Below are 18,239 nucleotides of genomic sequence, written 5' to 3' on the forward strand. Positions count from 1 at the left end.
TGTGCCATGTCTTCTGGCACACTGGGGAGTGTACCGGGAAGTAAAGCTTCTTTTCAGTTAAGCTGAGAGCTATGCCACATCCCTAAGAGTTACCAAGAGCACCTTTAGTCCATAGGGTTACGGAATGTATAGGAATGGAAATTCTAGATCTTAAGTTCTGATTAACCAACCTGTGGCCTTCCACTCTCCTTCCCCCTGCACATCATGCACACTAAACACAACTCTAAAATCTGCACACATCTACAAAGGAAGACAAGGGAAAGATGAGACCTGCATGACTAGTTCATGAAGGAAATGAAAAAACAAAGGCCATCACTATGAATGCCTCGTGTGAAAGCTACACTTCCTCTCTCATAAATCTTAAAGCAGGGGGACTTTACAGTAATGGGCATGGCCATTCCCCAGGGGGCATTACTAACTGGACTTATCATACATGGGATAGTCTGTTGTTCACAGGGCCCTCAGTGATGGTGCTAACATTTGGGAAAAATAGAAGGCAGGAGCAGGCTGCCTTCCACACTCAGAGTCTTTCCCTGATCACATGAGAGTAGTGCACGTCTATTGGTGTCCACTCAGGCCTCCAGTTCTCCTTACCCAGCACCCCTCAGGCCTCCAGGCTCTCCTTACCTATAACCCACTCAGGCCTCCAGGCTCTCCTTACACAGCACCCCTCAGGCCTCCAGGCTCTCCTTACCCAGCACCCCTCAGGCCTCCAGGCTCTCCTTACCCATAACCCACTCAGGCCTCCAGGCTCTCCTTACACAGCACCCCTCAGGCCTTCAGGCTCTCCTTACCCAGCACCCCTCAGGCTTCCACACTCTCCTTACCCATAACCCACTCAGGCCTCCAGGCTCTCCTTACTCAGGACCCACTCAGGCCTCCAGGTTCTCCTTACCCAGCACCCCTCAGGCTTCCACACTCTCCTTACCCAATATCTTGCTGATGTTGGAATTGTGCATGTCAGGAAAAGCCTGAAGGATTTTCCTCCGTTCATCTTTCGCCCACACCATGAAGGCATTCATCGGACGCTTTATATGGGGCTCGTTGCTGCCACGTCCCCGAGATTCCCTGTAAATTCTTGACTCTGAAACTCCGGCGCTTCCTAGAAACAGGGAACATCACCATGCATGTCAGTGTTGAGACTCTGGCACCTACTCCTGATGACTGTTTTCTTAGTCTATTAAAATATCTGAAAACAAAAAGTACTTCTGATAATGGTACTCCCAGTTCCTAAGACAGATGCTTGCTTATGAAGTGTCTGTGATAAGCCTGTGGCAGCAAATGTGTATTTTTAATCCAGTTCTCATTAGTTCTTGGGCTTTCAAGGGACTATGGACAGTTTGAGCATTTACTGAAGAGCCCATGGGAAGCTGGGACGTACTGTTTTTTGGATTCTTTGGGTGTATCAGTACTGCAGAAATATTACAGATCCAAAGGATCTGATAAAACCATGGGACACTCAGGGGTGTGGCAGGCTGGGTTAGGAAAGGCTACACCAATACTGTGAGAACCTGAAGTATTTGTACCTCCCTTTTGTCTCTGAGGACACATCAGTAAAACATGCTAGATAGAATTTTGGCCAAAACAATATAAAGATCTCCCTTTAATATGGTTGCTGTTTCTTTTTAATCATCTATCTATCTATCTATCTATCTATCTATCTATCTATCTATCTATCTCTATCTATCAATCAATTATCTATCTATCTGTCTATCTGTCTATCTATCTATCTATCCATCTATCTATCTATCTATCTACCTACCTATCTATCTATCTATTATGACAGTCTATCCTGCCTGTAAAAGGCAATAGGCAATGGATAGATGCAGGAGAAAGAATCAATTAATTAGTATGTTATTATTGCCTCTTCAGTTTTCTGTCATATTTAAAGTAGGGGGAAAAACATATTTCATTGAATGTTTTCTCCTAACATGCTATCAAAAGACCAATTGATGGTTGCATTTAGATACCAAGGGTCACTGAAGATAAAGTACCCCTCAACTCCCACGAGTCACACTGAACATCGGGAAGCTGCAATCTCCCTCCTCTGGCCTCATGTGACTTCATAAAGCATCTTTGTCAGAGTAGCTCACAGCTTGAAAGCCAAGATGCTTGGGTTTTGGTGATGAGAACAAGGGGAGCCAGGAAACATGGCACTCTGCAGCTAAGTCTTCACTGGTGCCATTATTTAAAAAGAAAAAAGAAAAAAAAAACAGCATAAAACTTAGATTCTGGGACTTTCTAGTGCTGTGCCACCAAGAAAATCATATCTCTCTTTTTTAATTCCCCCTTATTAATCCATATACCAAAATCTGAAGAAGCGGTAGGCAATCAATCAATATTGCCTCTACAGGATTGGCAAATTAAAAACAACAGCAAAGCAGCATCTCTCTAGGTAGCGCAGTTCATGGTTCCTCATTCATTATGTGCTCCTTGCTCCATGTAGACTGGGAGCTACTTTGCATATGCACACCACTCAATTAGACAGCGGCAGCACAAGCTTTGCTGTTGGAATGCTCATTGCCAGAGTATATTTTATCATGCAAGCATAACTTAAAATTGATGGAATGTGTTACGACCAATAACTGCCTCTTGATTGACAAGCACAGTGCTAATGCACAACATCATCTTTCTGAAATGGGTTTGTAACTAGGGAATGATCATAGGCACATCTGCTGTTTCCAGCTCTTACACCTTACAGCAACATAAGCCATGAGAGCATCAGAGCGGGACTTTGTCAACTCTAAATAGGCTCTTTGTATGTACGTCAGCCAGGTTTATTCTCCCTGATGCAGTAGTAAGACGCAGACGGGGATGATGCAAGCTTTTTTTTCTTTTTTTTTCTGGTGCTCCAATTGAACCTGTTCAATTTCAATGGGATCACGAAATGAGATGTTTAAGCTTGCCTAGGTTTTGGCTGCTGAGAACTTTGATGGCCAGAGAAGTGTGTGTGTGTGCAGGAGTCTCAGGGACTCCTCCCTTCTGCAGTCTTTATTTCCAGGGTTTGCCAAGTTTTTTCTAGCCTGTAGCAAGGCTGGGCCACTAAAGTCCCAAAACACATTAACCTGGTACTAGAGGAAAGACCTGGTGGGGGTCCTGTATAAGAGAAGCTATACTTTCTTCTTATGCTCTCTTTACTGTCTCAGCTGAATTGGGTATCTGGCTGCTGGGTGAGATGTTTGAAGCTTGAGGTATAGGAGGGGAGCATGGAGTTCCCCATATGGATGCTGGTAAGATGGGGTCTAGATGTGAGGTTAGAGTAGTAGTGTGTGAGGACAGTGTGTCAGGAAGGCTCCAAATGCAAGGAAAATGCCCACAGCATGTCCTCTGAACCACACATTTAGCTGTGAATGCAAGCCACAAAATGAGCTGATAGATACACAGTTCTACAAAGTTTGGCATACAGGAAATGAGGAGGCAATGGGCAGGGTGGCTGCTGGGTAAAGGCATTTGCTTTGGAATTACATCATCTTAGATCTAAGTCCTGCCTCTGGCACTTACAGCCCCCTGATCCTGGGGAGATGATTCCAAACTGCTGGGATCAATCTCTTTGTCTGTGGTGGCACTGACAGGTGCCATAGAGCAAGAAGCACTGAGGAGTGCCGGACAAACAGGGACTGCCTGGTGTGTGTGAGCCCTCACTGGGATGGTCAGGGAGGCGATGGCCTTCCTCTCTACTCTCTTTGTGATTTTTAAACAGCTCTAAGTACACTTCCACCCCTCCATCCTAGGTTCTGAATGAACAAGCCTCACGAACCGTCGGAGTCTCCACTCATATTGAAATCCATCATTCCATGGCTAAATTTCCCTTCTTCGTTCGGTTTAACTGCCAGCTGCTGAGTCAGACTCTCCAGTGTTGTTTTTTCCTTTAAAATAAGAAATTTCAAATGAGACTCTTGAAACTATAATTACTCAAAGACATTTCTCCCCTTGGGCCATATATAATAAAGTTGGCTTCTAGGAGACATGGGATATTGGTTTATTCACCTTTGCATGTTCAACATGGCATACTAAGGCAATTAAGGAAAATAATCAGCAGGGCTTTTGAAAGAACTTTGACTCTAACACACCCTTAAAAAAGTCTTGGCATTTGGGTTTTGTGTGCCTAAAGGAGCTAGGCTGGGATCCTTGGAGACAACCTTCCTCAGTCAAAAAACGCACATAGAGATTTCCCATCAACAACCTGTTCTGCATTTGGGAAGCCTGTTTCATTTTTATTCAGACAGTAGAGGGGTAGGGGTGGCATAAGGCCCAGACAAAGTCTTCCCGTAGTCAGTTGACCAGAAACAGAACTCAGAGGAGTTCACCTCCGGCTGCCACCTCCCAAATGCCATCTGCATTGCTCACACAAGGGTAATGAAGACACTTAAATATTCATCACTAATTGCTTGTCAAGGCTTTGTACATCCAATGGAAGTGCCTGCTACTTGGACCACAATTTGATTTGGATTGCTCAGCCAAAATATTGAGTTGGCGAATTATTTGAGATACAAATAGACATAAATTAGATCTCAAAGACATCAAATCTTTTAAAAGCATGCAGTGTGGCTTACATTAGTGGAGAATATGGCGTTAAAAATGAAGTGATGTTCAAGAAAAATATAATGCTAGTCTCACCCCCACATGATATTAAATTGCTTCCAAATTAAGAAACCAGTTGACTCTGAGAACAGGAAAAAGCATGCAAGGAGAGGTCTGCTGCCTTCCTCTCAAGCTTTCCAGCCATGCTCTCTGGACGATGTGGTTCTGAGACAGTTTCAAGGAAGGCAGCCATTGGCTTCTGCAGCTATAGTTCCAGTCTCTTGACAATTCACCAGATTGTTGGAGCACGATTGTCATGAATGACACTGGTAGATCATATACACTGCAGAACCGCTTGCCACCTATGGTAAAATGTTCACGGAACCTAACCAACTATTGATGATCACTGTATCACAGGGGAAAGAGTCCAGCAAATGCAGTCACAAATAACTAACGGGGCATTGAAATCCTTAACACAGTGCAGGCTTTATCTTGGCAAACCTTTGACAATAGTACAATTGTAAGAACTACATTAAAATTTCTCTCAAGTCTGTGGCCTTGGAACTCTGTACTCTATTCATCAAAGTCTGTATCTTGATGGGAAAAACTTAAGTTGTCTATCAGCATACAAGAGAACCCAGTTTACAGTAACTCCCCCAGAATCACACAGTATTAAAGCTGAAGTGAATGGACTCTGACCAAGTTTGTTTTGGGTTTGTGATTGGTATTTTTCACAGTTTTGTAACCTCTGGATTTCTTTCTTTCTTTTCTTTTTCATTTTCTTTTTCTTTTTTGCCTAAGGGAGTCTGCAGTATCCACCAAGCTTAACTGTTTTCATAGTAAATGTAGCTGTTAAAATACAGTTGCATTCACACACACACACACACACACACACACACACACACACACACAGAGAGAGAGAGAGAGAGAGAGAGAGAGAGAGGCCTCCATCAATAACATCTGAGAGTGCTGCCCTGGTCAAAGAAAACATCACTGTACTTCTTTGGAGGAAGGACTGTGTACACATAATACCTTTCAAATTTTGGTTTAACAATCTACAGGGAAATAACACTATATATTGTCCAGAGAATGTCCCATTGGACAAAAAGGTTTTCCAAAGAGAAATAGCAAAATAGAGGCAATCATAATAAAAAAAGAATGAAATGTTAAATGTCTTCTAAGTCACTGAGTTGCTGTAGGATATTGTTCTGCATGCTGTGAATATGTGTTGCTCTGATTGGTTGATAAATAAAACACTGATTGGCCAATAGCCAGGCAGGAAGTGTAGGTGGTACAAGCAGATGAGGAGAATTCTGGGAAGAAAAAGGCTGAGTGAAGAGTCACCAGCCAGACACAGAGGAAGCAAAATGGCAAGGCAGAACTGAGAAAAGGTACCAAGCCACATGGCTAAACATAAATAAGAATTATGGGTAGTTTAAGTGTAAGAGCTAGTCAGTAATAAGCTTGAGCTAATGGCCAAGCAGTTATAATTAATATAAGCTTCTGTGTGTTTATTTAGGTCTGAGCAACCATGGGACCAGGCAGGACACAGGAAAACTTTCAACTACAAATGGCACCCAGACGTGGGGCAAGAATTTCCACCTAAAACCTGAGAAAGCTTTAAAAAAGTGTTCTAAAATGGAGCCAAGAGCAACTTCCTAGTAGTGTCTAACAGGAAAGCTGTAATACAGAGACATCATGGCATGTGGACTTGAGCTACAGTATGATGGGTTTATAGAACACAGGCTTGAGACAAGCAGCATGGTGGATTCCTGCTGGGGTACACTGAGGAATATCCAGGCCACACAGTATGCTGCATGGTGGATTTAGCTTTTGCTAGTACAAACAAAACAAAACAAAACAACACAACAACAACAACAAAAAACAAGAGGTTTCTAGGCAACATGCTGCTTTAATGGAGGCACAGACCCACTGCTCCTGAGAGTTGATGGTACACATGACCCAGAGCTGGAGGTGAATTACCTCTGCCATGTTGAAATGCTGAAGTGGGCAGAGCCAGCAGCCAAGGCTTCAGATTCAGTACTAACCACTGCAGTTTAAAGCAATAGATTCACAATAAAACAGATTCAGATGAGATTAAACCCTCAACTGTTTATAATGTGTGTAAAAATGTATGTAGGCTTAAAAGAAAGAGGAAAAGGAGGTTAGACAGTTATATAAAGAAATACATAGTTTTAAAAAATAAAGTCTTTAAAGAGAAAGTAAAAGTAATATAAAAAATAAGCTATGTAAAGATGGAAATCACACAGAGAGTCTGGATTATATTGTCTTTGGGATTTTTAATGGCAGAAAGACATTTGATTGTAAAGGTTGCTCAGTTAAACCAATATATATATATATATATTTTAAAGGTATCTTGACTTCAAAATTTGTGTCTAAGGATACATTGCTTTGGAAAAGAGGTTTTGCTTTGTTTCCACAGAAAATGAGAACCTGTGGATTGCTCCAGGCTAATATGGTTTGATCAGCCAAGATCCCCTGAAAGGTCTCTGATGACACCATGGCCCAGATGATCCAACATCCAAAATGGCTTCAAAGCAATTGGCTCAGACAATGCAGTCTCACAGACTATTCCAGTCAGGACTTGACCATAATTTTTAATTTTCTCAGGATTCCCATAAGAATACAGCACCCTTTATGAGCAGGAAGTAGCCTAGAAAACTATGCCCACATTCCCCAAAAACAGATTATGGATATTTGTCTTTGTTTAGGTTGTTGGTTACAAATTGTTATTGCTCATAGTCAATCTCTTTCTAAAAAAAGAAAGGGGGATGTGATATAGAAATGTAGGTATAGAGATGATAGGATGAAAGGGTAGATTATTGAATCTACTTTTAAAGGGCAACTTGTTTAAAATGTTTTAAATTGCTATAGATTTTAGTTTCTTGATACAAATTTAAAGTTAATTTTGTTATTCTGTATGTATATTTTTACTCTTGTTGAAGGTATTATGTTTGTGCAGCTCATTTAAAATTGTAATGTATAATTAAGAAATACAGATTAATTATTAGTCATCCATGATAATCAAACTTATACTCATATTAGTTAAGTTTTCTAGGTATACATAGATATATTTCAGATAGATAGGTTATCTTCAAACACTTCAAAGAGCTACAGAATATGGCATTTAAAATGTTTTAAAAACTTAGACTTTCTGGACAATGAGACACAACTGCTTCTGGCAGCACTGATTTACTTCAAAGAGAAAGATGGGGATTAAAGATGCTCCATGTGGACTTTATCTTCTCCTTGGCAAAAATAGTCATTTGGGCAAGAAACTGTTCTTGCCTGGACTGCTTGACAAAATGTTGTATTGACAAGACACCATAGGAAGGTAACCACTGAACTTTACAAGGTGAGATGGTCCTTCAGGTTCCTGCTTCACAGAGAAGACTGCCAGACATTCTACAAGATACAGAGAAAAGTGACTGAGAGACTCTAGGCCTATAGATTGAAGATGGATGCCCCAAAGTTACAGAGGAACTTTGGATGACTGTCCAGGCAGGTAGCTGTCTCTGGCATTTCCAAAATTTTGGAAATGGCTTACAATGCATTTCCTGTTTACTTAGATAATATTGTATCCTTCTGAGGTCTTTGATGTAGTTGAAGAGTAACTAGTTATAATTATGGTTCTCCTTGGTTATGATAAGAGATAAGGTAGATGTGAAACCTTGGACTCACAAATATAGGATAAATAGAATATTTTCTTTAATTTTGCCAAATACAAATAGACTAGACATTATAACTGTAATTCTTGTTTGATAACTGTTCTATTAAATGTAATTTTACTATGCTAAAGTTAAAACCTTCCTTTTTGATTAAACAGAAAAGGGGAGATGCTATGGGATGTCGTTCTGTATGCTGTGAATATGTATTGCTCTGATTGGTTGATAAACAAAATGCTGATTGGCCAGTAGCCAGGCAGGAAGTATAGGCAGGACAAGCAGATGAGGAGAGTTCTGGGAAGAGGAAGGCTGAGTGAAGAGTCACCAGTCAAACACAGAGGAAGCAAGATGACAAGGCAGAACTGAGAAAAGGTACCAAGCCACATGGCTAAACATAACTAAGAATTATGGGTTAATTTAAGTGTAAGAGCTACTCACTAATAAGCCTGAGCTAATAGCCAAGCAGTTATAATTAATATAAGCCTCTGTGTGTTTATTTGGGTCTGAGAGGCCACAGGATCGGGCAGGACACAGGAAAACTTTTAACTACACTGAGTCCACTTCTATGGATGACCACCCTACTGAGATGCTAAAACTAAATGAACAGGGATGTTGTGATCAGTTTTTATAGTAAGTTACATATAACTAGCGGCCTCTAATGCACATGGTATATTGAGACTAAGCAATTAGCTTCCTTAGAATGGAGCCCCTCACACTGGTCAAGAAGCAGTCAGCAAAAGAAAGCAGAGAAGAACATGGTAGGGTACACATTTTTTCACTCTTTGTATCTTGTTTCTTAGACATATGAAAAGGTCGTTATCCCTCTGGAGGTCCAATGACCCTTTCACAGGGGTTACTTAAGACCATCAGAAAACAGATATTTACATTATGATCCATAACAGTAGCAAATTACAGTTGTGAAGCAGCAATGAAAATAATTTTAAGGTCGGGAGTCACCACAACATGACAACATGAGGACATGTATTAAAGCATCACAGTGTTAGGAACATTGAGGACCGCTGCTCTAAAGGGACTGACATGGGTGCTATTATTTCTAAGACTCAATCATTTGAGATTATACCCTTTAGTTTCAATATTTCCTTTTACAGAATCCTCTTTTCAAATATGGATGGGAGTAAGAATAGTGTGACTCTCAGAATTTAAATCTTGCCTAAATAGAATCAGCTTCAATAAAATAAGGAGATAAACATAACAAATGAGAGCAGGGTTGGTGGCACAGACCTGATAATGGCCTGGTAATTTCAGGACTTGGGAGGCTGAAGCAGAGGGGTGGTGTGAGTTTGAGGCTCTCCTGGGACATACAGTGGAAGTTAAGGTATCCAGAGGTACAGAGTAAGGTCTGCTGTCTGAACAAACAAAGACAAGAAAGACTGACCAGGTATTACAGAGGCGTGTGAGAAGATGTTGGAAATCACACAGACCAAGATTTGGGAAACAAAGAAATGTTGATGGACAAAGGTCATAATTTTCTACCAACTTCATAAACTTGTTTCCATTGGGTCAAATTAATAAAATCATATCAATGATAATTTTTATAGAATTTGCCATGGCATACCTCAATTTTACGAGCAGTTTTGTAAACCACAAATGCCAGGTAGTAGTTAGGGTTTCCCCAGGCTCTGTTTACTTTTCAAATGCAGATCAAGAACTGCCTTACCCTCATCCAGTCAGAGAGAGCAGCAACTGAGATCCGTGAACCTTTAAAAATGCTAGCAAAAGTTCTTTCCTGCTGGGGTCATCGAAAAGTAGGTGAAAACAATTCTAACAACATGGTCAAAACAGAACTTTGGTGCATATATAAGTATGAGCAAAACAAAATGGCCCATATGCATCTCTGCTGATTGACAATGAGCAACTGGACAGCAAACATACCTCTTTTGGAAATAGAGTACTGTTTGGCTAATCCAGTCTCATATAAGTCAAAGGTTTGCTAAAACCAAGGGGAAATATTAGGTTAAGTCAGTTAAGATTCTGTGAAACCTTTCCTGATCTTATATTGTCTGGAATGAAGACAACTGACTGTGTCAAGCCCCAAGAGGAGGAAGGTGCACAGCTATGATTCCAGCACTTGGGAGGTGGAAGGAAGGTATTGTTAAGTTCAAGGACAGCCTGGCCAGCATAGTAAGTTCCAGGCCAGTGGCACTACACAATAGTCTTGGATCCCAAAAGACCAAAGGAGCAAAAGAAAGCCATCCATCTAGACCAGGTGGTTCCAGGAGCCGATGTGAGTAATTACAAAGTTCTCCTTAGAGTCTTCATGTTCTCTTGTGGAACTGCGGCTGGTCTTTGTCTCTGCAGCTTATCCACTGACTAGCACAGTGGAGAAGAACATTGAATCGGTAACATATGACACCAATGTTGGGACACAACAGGAAAGCCAAAATATACCTACACTCTCTATTAGACTGGAAAAGACAACAGGGATTAACAGGGAAAGGGACGTATTTAACATGGGAATAACTTTAAATAAATTACTGAAGAAACCCTAATTTTAAAATTTGATTTAAATTCTCATCAGCTTGCAAACATTTAAGGAATTTATATTTTTATTATTAAAAAAAGAAAATTTCATAGGGAAAACTGAACCCTAGAGAAAAAACATGGTACCAAACATGTTGGGATCACAGGAAGGATTATGGGCCTCAGTTCCCTGTGGTAAATACAGGAAATACATATGATGAGAATAAGATTTGCATTATTTTAAAAATCATTAAATTCTCTCCCTCCTTGTCTATATATAGCAATGTATTTAATGTTTATATTTTTTATTGTTTTCCTTTTCATACTTGGGAATGAGCTTAATTACATGTCTGTGCCTACCTAAAAATCAGGTTTTCTTCCATTACTATTATATCAAGTTATACAACAACTGAAAATTCACTGTAAACACAAAGGAAAGAGTGGCCGTCTTTGCTGATTTTCACGGAGCAGTCAAAGCAAAGGAGTGACAGCTGTACCAGGAGAAGGTGGAGCCTTCTCTTCAGGTCTCCGCTCCTAAAGTATACAGCGCGTGGAGAGACAGCTCGCCATCCCTCTCGGAAACTGGGATTCACGTGGGTGGGCACTGAGCTTTGCCCCCACCAGGCACAGAACCAAGGAGCGAGATAAGCTGTGGATCAGCTGCCATAATGCACGTCTCTGAAATAAAGCTCACAGAGCTAGAAAACTCGTAAAAGGCGCATGCATGTAATGGCAAAACAGAGTGTGACTGTCAAATGTTGACTTGGTAGCAGCTAAACCCCTCTGGCTGCAGTTTTTGTCCCTCTTTTTTATGGTCTTCTACTATACCAATGACACGGAGAATAAGGAAGTAGCGAAAAGAAAAGAGAAGAGAAGAGAAGAGAAGAGAAGAGAAGAGAAGAGAAGAGAAGAGAAGAGACTTTAACCCTCCAATCCAATTATGTGAACTTCACAGCCCACCAGAGACATTAGAGGATTATTCATAATGTTGTCCTGGTTTAGCAGCTGGGGATGTTTTCATCTGCTTAAATAGAAGATGAAGAAGCTACGTGGATGTCCACCCCCTCAGCCCCATGCTTATTGATAGCTCTGTGCTCTGTAAAATAACCATCCACCCACATAAACTAACAGCACATATGAGAGAAAGGCTCTCTTGTAAAGTATGTATAAATTACATATAAACACACACAACATGCACTAAGAAACAAAACACCTCCAACTTCAACAGATAAATTTTATAGAATATGGTAACATTTGTGAAAGATTTCTTTGACTTCTATTTTTGTGAGATTATGTATGGAAACTTTGGGTGTCCTGGACTCTGAGACCCTTGAGGAATGAGAGAGCCACAGAGATGCATGGGCCTGCCAATCAAGAGGTCAGAACTGTGTCTGTATGTCCTCTGGTCCAGTTAGATGAACAATCAGCCTTTGTTGACTCTGCCCCTCCACCTCCTCAAATTCAATTTGAGATTCAGGTTTGACTTTTGTTGCACATATGATCTCCTTGTTTGAAATCTGGTAGCCAGCTTCCTGACATGTTTCTTGAAGTGTAATTATTCCCTAAACTCAGGAGCCCAGTTTTACCTGGTAATGTGGTCAAAAGGAAACCCACTGGGAAGACATGCTTCCTTATAAAGTGACATGAGGTTGATGGAAAAATCAGAGAAACTCGGAGTTTCTATGTTAGCTTCTAATTTCAGCTTAACAATAAAAATTACAAAATGATTTATGGAGACAACTGATGAAATTCTTAGTAATTAAAAAAATAATTGTAAAGGGGAGACATATTTAAGGGTTTATGAAAAATATTCAAAAGCTTATATGAAACAACTAATTCTGATTTTCATGAAGAAAGAACACTTGGGAACTAAAACTACACACTTGATGTATATGTCAGTTCCAATTGCTGTGGATTAGAGTTAAGAGCAATGGGTACACAATGTGGTAACAGCATGAAGCTAGAGTACATGTGGTAAGATAAATTTGATGGTGTCTTCATTGTGTGTTCCTGTAAGAACTGGAATAGAGAAAAGCTAAGGTTAGTGATGGTAGTTGCTTGAACTTCACACAGGCTTGAATTACTCTATCAAAATCCAGCTTGTCATGATTGAGAATGTGGAAAGGCCCTGAAGAAGTTTAAGAGAGGGAAAAAGAGACAACAATGGCTGCTTTAAATGCCTTAAGAGGCTTCGTGTTTTAGGATAACCATGACATGTTCTTGGTGAGGCATAGAATTTTACTGTACATGGTCAATAGAACATTGACCAAAGATTATCACTTATCAGGTGAAAAACACAGAACCATGGAATGAAGTTACCTAACAGATGGAGCTGTGTCCACTGAGTGTGCTGATGAGCTGTCTCATCTCTACGAGGTGTCCGTGTGTTGGCCATGTGACTATGCCCATCAGGGATATCAAGGGGCCATAGTCACATGGCCTCCATGGTCTCGTGGCCAGTTGTGCTGAGGCTGTTTGGTTGTCTTTGAATCCTGAAAGGCTACACTTTTTTATCACCAACCTGACTGAACTCCGTATGACAGATGTAAAGTACTTTGAACAAATGTAAACATTTGTACATTTTCTCTACCTCTTCATAATTTCTCTAAAGTTACTCAGTAATACACTTCAACCTTAAAGATAGGTACTCCATACAGACGGAAATGTTGGGTGAAAACAGTTTCTAAGTTTTATAGACATTGTTTCAAATTCAAGGAATAGGTTATAAGCAAATCAAATAGTGGTTATTCAGATCTATTCTATGAGAACACTTAGAGATGTAGGCAGTTCATAAAAGACACAGTTAGATGTCCAAGTCTAACAAGATTAATTTTTTTGACACAGAGGCCCACTGAGAGAGAAAGGGAAGCAACATGGTAGCCTGAGTGTGTCATTGCCAGTGGGCAGTACCATGGTAGCCCAAGTGTGTCACTCAGAGAAAAGTCACTCTGAGGATTATGTCAAATGTAAATGATTCACAAAGAAGCTACAAAGGAGTACTGCCACTCAAAACCACGACATCACTCACTTATCATCTGGGAGCCTGTGGTGTGTATGTGAGAAAGAGAGGAGGCCATCAGAGGAAAAACTGAGACTCAAGACTTCAAGCATCTGTGTACATATCCAGTCAGGATACAACTAACATCTAGGGAGGCATTTACTGTTCGCTTACACCACTGCAAGCATACGTGTGGTGCTTACCATATCTAACCAGAAGGGTTAATGGGAGACATACAGGTGGCAAACAAAGAAAAAATAATAGAATTCATCATCTATAAGGACAGACATGTGGTAGGTGTGCACAGGCACACATATAAAACTAGAATTCTGTGCAGTGATAATTGTTCTATAAACAATGGGTAGCTCAGTCATGGGAGTACACAAGCACACAGGGTTTTTCTCTTTCATTTTTCCTTTGCATAGAATAAAAGCTATGAAATTGTCAGCATTCTTACAAATGTGACCTGAGTAGCCAGCATTTACTCCAGTTGGATAAATTGAATTAGACTGTTTTATAGAGCCGTGGGTCTGCTCCAGAAACACTGGATCTGATAAATAGAAACCAGCATACTATGGTTATAGTTCACTTTTCAATTATACATGGTAGTTTTAGGTGAAGAGACAGGAAAAGAAAGATTGGAATATACACTTAAAATCTCATTTTAATGAACAGCAAAAACTTTACTTCATATTTTATCAGAACTGCTGGGAATGCAATGTAAATAAGATTGGGTATATTCTTACTGGTTTTATGGCTCTCATTCCCTATGAGGGAGGCCAGTGTATGGAGAAAGGAAGCGCTGAGAAGAGAGAGAAGCCAGGAGAAAGACAGGTTGGGGGAGTCTACTAACTGTGGAGACACTGACCTGTTGCGTGAGAGTTTTGTGATTTAAGCTTTAAGAAACTGTGTGGAGACACACACATGCCCGACACAGGGCCACAGCTGAGCACACAGGTCCCGGGTACTTCCCTAAAATCCCTTGTGGTTCATTGGAAAAAAAGATTAAACTCAATGCCAAAGGACGGAGGCCCAAATACTGATCCGCCACTTTTGAGTTCCTCCAGTCTTCTCAAATATCATTTCCTTTCCTTTCCTTTTTCCTTTCCTTTTCAGAGTATTTATGGAGATACTGCCAGCATGAAGGCACAAAACACAAATCCGTAGCCATTAGCCATTATTGTTCCCATGACTCATGGATGTAAGCAAGGATTTCTCATTTGCAAGAGAGGGATGAGGTATGTCTGGAAAAATCTTATGGTATTTCTTGCAATAAATGCCAAAGTTTGAATGTTTTCCTGATAGCTCTAATTCATATTGGTAAGATCATCTTTAAAAGGTCATAATAGTGAATACCTCTATTACATAGACAAGGTGTTTATTTTATCTGTGTCTTCCTATGAAACTGGCTTAAGGAAGAACATGATTTTGAGGAGGATGAGGGTATAGATGGGAAAGGGGAGACAACTCTTGATAGACTAGGTTGTGAAAGATAACAGTCTGGGGGCACCAACAAAAGCTAGTCTTTACTCACACAAAATTCAGGGACTCTACATAGGCAGATTTATAACTCCATCACTTTGGTACAGACACTGTTTATATTTTGGTATATATTCTTCTTATCTATGCATTATTTCATGTACTATTAAGATATCTAGAATGTTCTCTATCCAGTGCTGCCAGGAATGCTGTTATTAGCATCTACTCATCCCCTGAAATGAAGAGACAGTTTCAGTCACTAGGATGACAGGGTGGAAGTCCCTCTGAAAACCCAGTGTGGCACACCCTGGGAGTCTCATTTTATTGGGCCATTTTGCCCTAACCTCTCTAACCAGAATGATGTAAGAACACAAGACTCTCTGTTTGAAAACATGCACAGCTTTTCTAGGCTTGAAAATTAAACCATAAAAAGTTTACTGAAAAAAAAAAAACCTTTAAAAAGCTCCTTAAAAACTCACACCATAATTGCTCCCCACCAAGCGTGGGCACTTGCTAGCTGTGAGCAGTGGCACACTGACAAATGTATGAAAACTGAGTGCAGGCTATACTAAGAGAAAGAAAAAGTCTTCCACTGGCCATCTGTGAAAATAAGGCATGTGGCCATTAAATGCAGAGGCTGTAAATATACACAAACTCCATGAAGCAAATGGCAAAAAAGGACCAAACTTCAAACTCAAACAAATCAAAATGTTTAATGCATAGTTAGCACTGCTGGAGGAAACAGCTCTGATCTTTGCAGTCCGTAAACTCGGCATGTATTTCAATTAAATACCCCCAGAAAGGAGAGAGAGAGAGAGAGAGAAATGAAAAGATGCACAAGAAAACCTTCTGGAACAAAAAGCTGTGGATGGCCTGTACTCAATTTCTGGACACAAACAGCCCCTCTACCTGGCACCCGCCTGTCAAGGATGTCGATCGGAGTTATTGAAAGGCTGACACATAGGATGATGGATGGGTGATGACATAATACCTACTCGCCTTTTTTTTTTTTTCATGCTGGGCTTTTGAAAACTGGCTGTTCTGTGCTGATAATATTCACCGAAGGGTTCCTCCCCATCCCTGTCCCATAAGAAGGGTTCTCTGGCTAACATGCTAAGAATCAGGAGGTTTTGTAAATGTAAAACAAAGGCAAAGGAAACCTGAGGTTAAGATAATGCCACACACACAGAAGACTGGTCTAGTTTCTCTAATGATCGCTTTCCCAGACAGCAGGTCCCTACCCATGCCACATACATTTGCAGAAGACAGAGACTCCCATCAGAACAAAAGCAAATATTCATCTTCAGACTGTATGTGTCTTTTAATTAAAGTCACTAAGTCATTATATGCAAATGTAAAGATTAAGGTAATATAGATGCACTTTTATAAAAGAATATTATTAATCACTTGTGTTACTTCTATTATTTTAATTAGTTCTTAGGCAAATTCTAATCATGTGATTGATAAGATCAGGTTCATTCTCTCTTTTTCTCTCTCTGCTTATGTGTGTGTGTGTGTGTGTGTGTGTGTGTGTGTGTGTGTGTGTGTGTGTGTGCGTGTGTGTCTCATACACACATGCGTGGTTATTAATAAAATCTGATTTACAGATGCAGGCTCAGAAGGCTCCCCTTCTTTCCTCCTCCGAAGGGTTTACCTGCCATGCCTACCTCCTTTGCAAAGCTATCCTCTAACAATTGACAAATGCAGTCCTAATTTGGCCACTGTGATCCATTTTAGCTCACAGCAGTATTTACAATGGCCATCTAGAGACCATTTATCGAAAGCATCTTCTACTGAATGGAGACACGCATGTGTTTCTTCCCGCTCACTATTTCAAAGAAAAGTCCCTAGCTTATGAATCCTCTCAGGCCTTCTCTTTATCTCTGGGAGGGAGTTCATGTCAGATAACTCTGCTAGATCTGAAGTGCTAACACAGCCCACCCCATCCATCAGATGGCTGATAAAGCATCCATGAGGAATGATGGATGTAAAATTATCACTAGGGTACCATCAGATGCACTCACTGCCATTTGTAACTAATGCTCTCAAACTACCCACCTTTTTTTTTTCATTATTAAACATCTGCATTAAGTCAACATTGGTCACTGGCATTTCAGGTTTGGTACTCTGTTCAAGGGACGGAAGAGGGTAAAGCTCCTCAGAGAAGAGATTCTGAATGCTACTGTGATAAAATTAATCTGTTTGCAAATTGCCCTGTGCATTCCTGAGTAGGGCTTCTATGAATTTGACTCCCGTAGCTCTTGAGTGAACTGTGATTTAAAACAAGTGCATTGCTGACCACCACATTCACCTCTCTATAGAAAGTTGCCAAGGAGTTTTCTTGAGCTTCAAAGGTATTCTTCTAGCAGCTATTTGCAATTATAGATGAATTCTCAGCATGTATAAACATGGCTAGTACAGGGACTGTAGACCATGTATGCTAAGTAAATTCTCAACTTTAAGAAATAAATGCACACCTTTACATGCTTACTTCCCTTACTTTACATAAGAAAAGCAGGACAGAAGTCGGTCTTAACATGTATGGAAAGCACATATGTGAACACGAGTCATAGATTCTGACCTATCACCAAGCACTGTTTTCCTGTGCCCACACTTTGATATTATTTAACTTTTTGTGAGCCACAAGTGAGATATAAGGCCCTGGATGGTAGTGTTGGGAGAGCTAAAGGCAGCGAGCGACGATGATTATAAAACACAACTCAGGTTGATAGATAAATATTTGAGAACCCAGTGCCATTTTTATGGTATAGCAGGGGTTGACTACTGCCTTTTCCTATCCAATACCTACCTGACACTTCTTTTTTACTCTACTGAGACCACCTTTGATTTCCAAGTGTCCCTTGATCTCAGAGAGATATTCTCTAATTCCGTTACAGAAAAGGATTTGTGAGCAACTTGAAGGGATTTCCTTAAATAAATATGAGCCACTTCTAGCCAGTGAGATATTTGGGGAAGCCAGTTAGCAGAGGAAGGCCCATGGGAATGGAGCTTAACAAAGGGAAAATGGCCCCTCCCCTGAACCATCTGGATGATGGGTAGTTGAGTTGCAGGTT

At 40.5% G+C, this 18,239-nt stretch overlaps 1 protein-coding gene across 14 annotated transcripts in view; it reads right to left on the reverse strand.

Annotated features, from left to right (window-relative positions):
* The window catches only part of Sox5 (SRY-box transcription factor 5), a 1,013,558-nt gene that overhangs the window by 12,124 nt on the left and 983,195 nt on the right, over window positions 1-18,239 (reverse strand). For all 14 annotated transcript variants that reach the window (XM_052719126.1, XM_052719123.1, XM_052719124.1 and 11 more), the window contains 2 exons: window positions 3,758-3,866; window positions 929-1,102 (listed from right to left, as the gene is read on the reverse strand). In XM_052719126.1, coding sequence (XP_052575086.1) covers window positions 929-1,102; window positions 3,758-3,866 — 283 coding nt within the window. The remainder of the gene's footprint in view (window positions 1-928; window positions 1,103-3,757; window positions 3,867-18,239) is intronic.

Source organism: Peromyscus californicus, unplaced genomic scaffold (genome assembly GCF_007827085.1).
Source record: "Peromyscus californicus insignis strain IS unplaced genomic scaffold, ASM782708v3 Scaffold_6__1_contigs__length_162567912, whole genome shotgun sequence".
Taxonomy (NCBI): Eukaryota; Metazoa; Chordata; class Mammalia; order Rodentia; family Cricetidae; genus Peromyscus; species Peromyscus californicus.